The sequence below is a fragment of the Myotis yumanensis genome, unplaced genomic scaffold (genome assembly GCF_028538775.1).
Source record: "Myotis yumanensis isolate MYYU_CA2020_CCGP unplaced genomic scaffold, mMyoYum1.0.hap1 SCAF_23, whole genome shotgun sequence".
NCBI lineage: Eukaryota > Metazoa > Chordata > Mammalia > Chiroptera > Vespertilionidae > Myotis > Myotis yumanensis.
The window spans coordinates 599,184-606,677 of NW_027223774.1; the positions used below are offsets into that span (position 1 = coordinate 599,184).

At 50.3% G+C, this 7,494-nt stretch overlaps 1 protein-coding gene across 1 annotated transcript; it reads left to right on the forward strand.

Moving 5' to 3' along the window:
- The first annotated feature begins 423 nt into the window (after nt 1-423).
- LOC138999721 (zinc finger protein 416-like) lies at nt 424-6,943 on the forward strand. Its single transcript, XM_070401930.1, has 3 exons — nt 424-677; nt 3,709-3,832; nt 5,121-6,943. The coding sequence occupies exons 2-3, from the start codon at nt 3,712-3,714 to the stop codon at nt 6,659-6,661; spliced, it is 1,662 nt and encodes a 553-aa protein (XP_070258031.1). The 5' UTR covers nt 424-677; nt 3,709-3,711; the 3' UTR covers nt 6,662-6,943.
- The last annotated feature ends 551 nt before the right edge of the window (nt 6,944-7,494 follow it).

A 7,494-nucleotide genomic window follows, 5' to 3' on the forward strand; every position in this document is an offset into this window, starting at 1 on the left:
AAATGAAAATGGACCACTTAGTTATATTATTGTCTGTCCACATTTCTAAAAATTATTTTGTTCCCATAAGCCTAATTTCAGAAATGTGATTTATTCCTTTTAGGGAACAACTCATTTTATTTTGTGGAGCCTCACCTAGAGAGCCCAGCTCAGGAATTCTCCCCCCCCTCCCCCCCCCCCCTCCCTCCCCTGGGGCGGCCGGTCTGTCCCCGTGAACCCGGCCTCTGGTCCCATCTCCTCCCCCAGAGCCCCTGGCAGCACCACATCACCTTGTTGCCCAAGTTCCTGGGCTGGAAAGCCAGCCCTCTGCTGGGCGGCTGAGAAAACTACATTACCCAGAAAGCAATGCGCCCACGTAGGGCGTTTTGGTTCCAGTGCCTACGAATAGGGCGGGACTTCCGGAGTCTTTTTCCCGGTGGACATTTTGACTTTTTCAAACTGTTCGCCGGCTCCCGGTTTCAGCGCGTCCATCGGGAGGAGGAGGGGACGGGGGGGCAGCGCCCCGCGGGGCAGGGTGTGTGTGAGCCGGTGGCGCCGCCACCTTCGATTTCGGGGCGTCCGAGCCTCCCCGACTCCTCTCCGCCGACAGAGTCCCCTCGGCTTCACCCCATCCGACCCTCCAGCCTCGGGGCCGGCGCCGCTCGGGTCCCGCCGCCCAGGGCGCAGCGTCCAGCGCAGTGAGTCCCCGTGGGGACCCGGGGTGTGAGGGGAGGGAGGGCGCCGGGCTGCGGGGCCGCCGGGGGAGGCCGTGGGGAGCTGAGCCGGGAGGGGGCACCCAGGCCTGGTTTGTGTCTGAAGGCGACGGAGAGGACGAGCGGCGGGTCCGGGAGGAGGTTCACTTCCTGCTCCGGGCGCCGGGGCCGGGGGTGGTGTGAGCAGCAGAGGGGCCTTGAGCCCCGAGGGCGGCGGGCGTCACCCCCCCGGGGCGGGGCCGGGGCCCTGAGCAGCCGGAGCCCCTGGGTCCTGGGGTGGGTGCCCGGCCCTCAGCCCTTCAGTTCCCGCCGGTTCCTGCGGGCGCAGAGCCGCTGGGGGACGGGGCTGTGGGGCTCCTGTCAGGGCCTCACTCTCTGGTGGCCTCTGAGGTCGTGGGGTCCTGGGCCGTCGGCCCCTCTTCTCGGGGGACCTTGGACCTGGGGACCTTGAAGGGACACCAAGCCCAGAGTCCTAAGTCCAGGTCAGGGGTCAGATGAGTGGCAGCTGATCTTGGCAGCCAGTGGGATTGTGTGTGACAGGTCCTTCCGCGCATGGGCTCCAGAATGTGCAAAGGCTTGGAGTGCGGACTAAGCTGATTCAGGGACGAGCAGGGGTCCATTTTTTAAAAGTAGGAACTGGAAACAGTGGGACAGGAACCAAGTGCAGAGCAGCTTTGTGACCACTTGGGTTTCTGTTCTGCTGGCGATGGGGTCATTGGGGTCATGGGAGCAGCAGAGCAGGTGACCTGTCCCAGGTCTCATTAGACTCCCTGTGGCTGCAGCCTGATGCACAGGATGGGTGTGAGGACGGTGGTAGGAGGCCCAGGGCGGAAGCTGCTGTGATAGTGCTGGTGAGTGTGAGGGGACCTGGAGCACAGTGGTGGTTGTGGGTGTGGAAGAAGCAGTTGCATAAGGATCAGGGTTATAGGTGTGGTCCCCTGGATTTCCTAATTTTGAGGATCGTAGAGAGAGGTAAGAATCAGAGATGATGTGAAGGTTTGGATTTATCACCTGAAGATATGAAAGCACCATCAACTGAGAAGGAAAAATTCACAGTCAGAAAAGCAATGTAAAATGGACCCCTGTTCGTCCCTGAATCAGCTTAGTCTGCACTCCAAGCCTTTGCACATTCTGGAATGTAAAATCTTATTTTTTCCTATTAAGTTATGAGATATTTCAGAGACCGGTCAATGACCATCTGGAACTCTGAGGAGTTCAAGATGAAGACTACTTAAAAAAATAACCATCTGCACCAGGGAGGAGTTGAAGGTCACCTACTTCTATTGGAGGTAGAAGAGTAATTCAAAAAAGGTTAGACTTTGGCTAGTGCATATTTACTTCTTCTTTTTAAAAATATATTTTATTGATTTTTTACAGAGAGGATAGTAGAGGGATAGAGAGTTAGAAACATCCATCAGCTGCCTCCTGCACACTCCTTACTGGGGATGTGCCCGCAACCAAGGTACGTGCCCTAGACTGGAATCGAACCTGGGACGCTCTATTCCCTGAGGCAAACCGGTTAGGGCCATATTTTCTTCTTAAACACTCACCCAGATTTCTTGTGACCCTTTGTGTGGCCTGGTGTGTTGCATGCAGTTTGGTTGATTTGCTTCTGGGCATGAGTGGGCATCTGTGAGACTCACTGGGCATGGGGTAGAGGGCCATAGGCTGTGAGTGGAGAAGGGACATCCAGTGCAGCAGCAGTAGAGGTGGGCTCTGGGTAACTGAGATCTGATGTGGTTCTCAATAGGTGAGGTTGAAGGAAAAAACAAGTTGGGAGGGAGACCTTCATAGCGGAACTGAAGGCTTTGTCTTGGGTGTGGGCACTCAGAGTCAGGTTAGTGCAGTGGGGTATTTACTTAGGAGTTTAATTTGTTCCGAGACCGAGCTCATTAAGGAGCTCGTTAACTCAAATTACTCTATCAACTCAATGCAAAAAATCGGCCAAGAGACAGGTGGTATCTCAAAAAACTCGTTAGTCGGGACACTTGTAAATCAAGACCCCACTGTACTTGATACTGTTTGAACTTGCCATGCAGTCTCTGGAACACACATGCTGAGTAATGACTAAGTCCAGGGAGATGTCAATGGGAGCTGGGACTACGGGAGTGCAGGTGTGAGAGAGGTGTGGGAGGAGGAGTGATGGGCCCTTGGAGAGGGAGTGTGAATTCATGGCCACAGGTCCCTGATTTTAACATAGAAGGAATGAAGGTTGAGTCCATTTCTGGTGATAACTGGGGAATTTTAGGGTAATTCCTGAAAAGACTGGTGTTGTGGCACTACATTCCAGGTCCAGAATTTAGGTGTCATATAGGTGCACACCTGCCTGTGCTTGTTGGGCGGATGCAGTGATCAATAGGAATGGGATAGCACACATCAGTGTCACCTGGGCTTGAAAATCTCTACGGGCTTGGGGAAGGGAGAAGGGTAAGAGGGAAATACATTACAGAGGAGGTGAGTTAGAAGGTTGAAAAGATGATTAGAAAACAGCCCCTCCTCTTCATGGTGAATATGTTTTGCCTTTAAAGTTTTGACTCTGGGAATGAAGCTGTATGGGAGAAGTGTGATACAAAGAATTATGTGAAACAGGTAGAGCAAAGTGTTGGCCTCAGCACCCTAGGCCTGGAATCGAATGGGTGACTAGTGATGCCATGTTTTTCGGGGTCTTGGAGGGAGAATCTGTTGGACAAGAAGGATATTGCCCCACAAGTCCAGTGTCAAATCACTCACATCTCTCTTTATGGCCAGCATTTATCTGTCCCCTGTGTTGGTGACACCCATTGCATTGACCCTAAATGTGAGGCCCTGATGTTAGGTATAATCAATCTGGGCATCTGCTCTATTGCTGTGTGAAGACACAGTATCAGTAGGAATATAAGGAGAGAGTGACTCTGATGGATGCAAGGTCTGCTATTTTCTGTGATGTGGGGAGTGGATATGGAGAGTGGGAAATATGACTAAAGTAAACGCTTAGGAGAGAAGCTGATCACGGACTGTACTGTCCCCATCACGACAGGATATGGACTTTGAGGACGTGGCCATTGCCTTCTCTGAGCAGGAGTGGGCGCTCCTTGGTGAGGCTCAGAGACTTCTGTACTGCGATGTGATGCTGGAAGTGTTTGCACTCCTCTCATCTGTAGGTAAGAGCTTCACATTGTCTCAGGGTCGGAGGGTGATGCCCTTTCTTCCTTTATTCTGAAGACATAGCTTTCTCTCTCCCTCAGCCAGACCACGGGTTCTGCTCATTTCCGCCACTGTCTTGTCAGATGTGCTGTGGCTGCCGGTGCTGAGCTGTGTGGAGGGCCCTGACCAATGGACTCCACAAACGTCCCTGACACCCGTTGCTTCAAAAAGTGCAGAAAGTGTATGGAAAGTGGGAGTCTTACAGGCAGCTTAATGGGTCCCACCTTCCTCTTCCTCTCCCTGGGAGGGTGACAATATGCATATTCATTCCCTTCTTCCCCCTTCCTCTAGGGAAAGGTGCTTTATGACAGCCTTTGCCAGGTTATGTTCTTCACTTACATGAACCTTGGGCTATTCTTTTAAAACCCTTCTTCAACTGTTGTTTGTAATGTTACCTTAGCAGAGTAGCATTGTGGGCCAGATTGCTCTGAGCCAGAGCTGGCTGCTCTCCTCCGTTGTCTTTCATTAATACTTGGAATAGTTAGGGTTTATGCATCGGTAGAGTAGAAGATCAGGAAGAAACCTGGTTTCCCCATAGGGTGACCATGCAAGGTGGTCTCAGAGGAGGTCTGGCCATACTGAATGACAACTGGGTGAAGGTATCACATAGTGGTGGTGGTCAGATGGTACCAGGAACCAGCTAATTTCCATCTGTGTTTAGGGAAAGGTGCCACTGGCTGCCCCCCATTTCTACCTTCTCTTTCCTATTCTGACACTTTGCTGTCTTGGATTTCATCTGTGACTTCCTGGGTTATGGCTACCTTCACCTTTGTCACCATTTTGCATCATCTGTCCCTCTGCACTGCTCCCTGTGCAGTATTCTCCTACATGGACCTGCACATGTGGTATGAGGTGCACATACATGCTTAAGTAGTCGTCAAAGACCTGCTACTTGCTTATTGAATTTTCCTTGGAAGAAGACATAAGCATCCTTCTGCACAGCTTGCCCCTGTCATCAGCAGACCAGCCCTGCTCAGCACTGTTAGCAGAGGCCTGAGCTGTAAATGCATCTTCTCTTCCACGTGGTCCTTGCCATGTGTGTGTCATGGTTCTGGTGAAGTCTTCCCTGTTTTGTGACCTTCAGAGGCCCACCCCTTCACAACAGCTTCTTATTAATTCTTCCTGCACATCTCTTGTTTTCAGACAATTTCATACAACCCAAATATTATGTGCAAAACATTTTTGCAATGGAATTTCCCGTCACCACAGTCAACATTCAGTTTCTGTTCATTTCTCTCTTTTCAGGTTGCTGGCATAAAACGGATGATGGGGAGGCCTGTTCTGAGCAGAGTGTATGTGTACAAGGAGAGTCACAGGTCAGGGCTTCTGAGACAGCTCCAGCAACCCAGAGGACCCTTCGGTGTATGTGGTGTTTCTCAGTGTTCAAAGATATTCTGCGCCTGACTGAGTCACAAGCAGCATATCTTGAGCAGAAAGCCTTCTTCAATGACACATGTATGAGAGACTTCTGTTTGAGTGCAAACCCTCACCAGCAGCAGGGGGAAGTCAGTGGAGAGAAGCCCTGGGAAGAAGCTGTGGACAGGGCCTCATTTGTGACCTGCTGCAGCTTCCGTCCTTGGGTACCTTCAAGCAATGGAAAGGTTGGGAAAGTCTCCCCAGGCATCTCAGGGCTTCTCCACCACCAGGCCCCTCTCAGCACTGGGGAGCCACACAGTGCACGTGAGATTTCATGGGAATTTGTGAGTGGAAAAGGTCATCACAATTGGGGTGGACATGAAAACGCTGACAGCAACAGCGGGAAAGTCATTCGACATCAGAGTGTCTGCTCTGAAGAAGTGAATAATGAGGGTAACAAATGTGGGGAAGTCTCCATAGGTACATTTAACCTCAATCGACGTAGGAGAGTTCACACGGGAGAAAAGCCCTATGAGTGCACTGATTGTGGGAAGTTCTTTAGGCAGTGCTCTAACCTAACTCAACACAAGAGAGTTCACACTGGTGAAAGGCCCTATGTGTGTGGTGATTGTGGGAAGTCATTCAGGCATAAGTGTGCCTTCAATAGTCACCAGAGAGTTCACACTGGTGAAAAGCCCTATGTGTGTGGTGATTGTGGGAAGTCATTCGGGCGAAGGTATAGCCTCAACACTCACCAGAGAGTGCACACTGGTGCAAAGCCGTATGAGTGTAGTGAATGTGGGGAATCATTTGGGTCCAGACATCAGCTCGTTATCCATAAGAGAATTCACACTGGAGAAAAGCCATATCAGTGTAGTGATTGTGGGAAATCATTCACTCAAAAGGGTTACCTCAAGAGTCACCAGAGAACTCACACTGGTGAAAAGCCCTATGTGTGTGGTGATTGTGGGAAGTCATTCAGTCAAAAGTGTAGCCTCAACACTCACCAGATTGTGCACACTGGTGCAAAGCCATATGAGTGTAGTGAATGTGGGAAATCATTTCGGTCCAGTCATCATCTCCTTAACCATAAGAGAATTCACACTGGAGAAAAGCCATATCAGTGTAGTGATTGTGGGAAATCATTCACTCAAAAGGGTAACCTCAAGAGTCACCAGAGAACTCACACTGGTGAAAAGCCCTATGTGTGTGGTGATTGTGGGAAGTCATTCAGTCAAAAGGATGGCCTCAACACTCACCAGAGAGTGCACACTGGTGAAAAGCCCTATGTGTGTGGTGATTGTGGGAAGTCATTCGGGCGAAGGTATAGCCTCAACACTCACCAGAGAGTGCACACTGGTGCAAAGCCGTATGAGTGTAGTGAATGTGGGGAATCATTTGGGTCCAGACATCAGCTCGTTATCCATTAGAGAATTCACACTGGAGAAAAGCCATATCAGTGTAGTGATTGTGGGAAATCATTCACTCAAAAGGGTTACCTCAAGAGTCACCAGAGAACTCACACTGGTGAAAAGCCCTATGTGTGTGGTGATTGTGGGAAGTCATTCAGTCAAAAGTGTAGCCTCAACACTCACCAGATTGTGCACACTGGTGCAAAGCCATATGAGTGTAGTGAATGTGGGAAATCATTTCGGTCCAGTCATCATCTCCTTAACCATAAGAGAATTCACACTGGAGAAAAGCCATATCAGTGTACTGATTGTGGTAAGTCATTCGGGGAAAAGTGTAAACTTGAGTCACCAGAGAACTCACACTGGTGAAAAGCCCTATGTGTGTGGTGATTGTGGGAAGTCATTCAGTCAAAAGTATAGCCTAAACTTTCACCAGAGTGCGCACACTGGTGCAAAGCTGTATGAGTGTAGTGAATGTGGGAAATCATGTGGGTCCAGTCACTGTCTCCTTAACCATAAGAGAATTCACACCGAAGAAATGCCATATGAGGGTGGTGATTGTGGGAACTCCTTCAGCCAAAGCTCTATGCTCATGGGCCACAACAGATCCCTGTTATTAGACACCTGTGTGTTTGTCTTCCAGCCCTGCCTTTTATTGCCTCTACAATCAGGCAGTTCACATTGAGTCTCTGAGCCTCGTTTCCTCCCCAGGAAATAGATGGGTAAGCCATGTCAGCTTGCGGAGAGGATTAAATGATATAATTCTTGTGAAGCATTGAATCCAGGGCCTGGTGCGTGTAGGGCACATTCAGTAACTGTTAGCTCCATAGCTTCACAATGTGTGCTGACTG

Bases quoted from the DNA above. Each gene is read 5' to 3' on its own strand.
- LOC138999721 (XM_070401930.1), top strand. From the start codon at position 3,712: ATGGACTTTGAGGACGTGGCCATTGCCTTCTCTGAGCAGGAGTGGGCG. The intron at 3,833-5,120 runs GTAAGAGCTTCA...CTCTCTTTTCAG, and splicing joins TGCACTCCTCTCATCTGTAG to GTTGCTGGCATAAAACGGAT.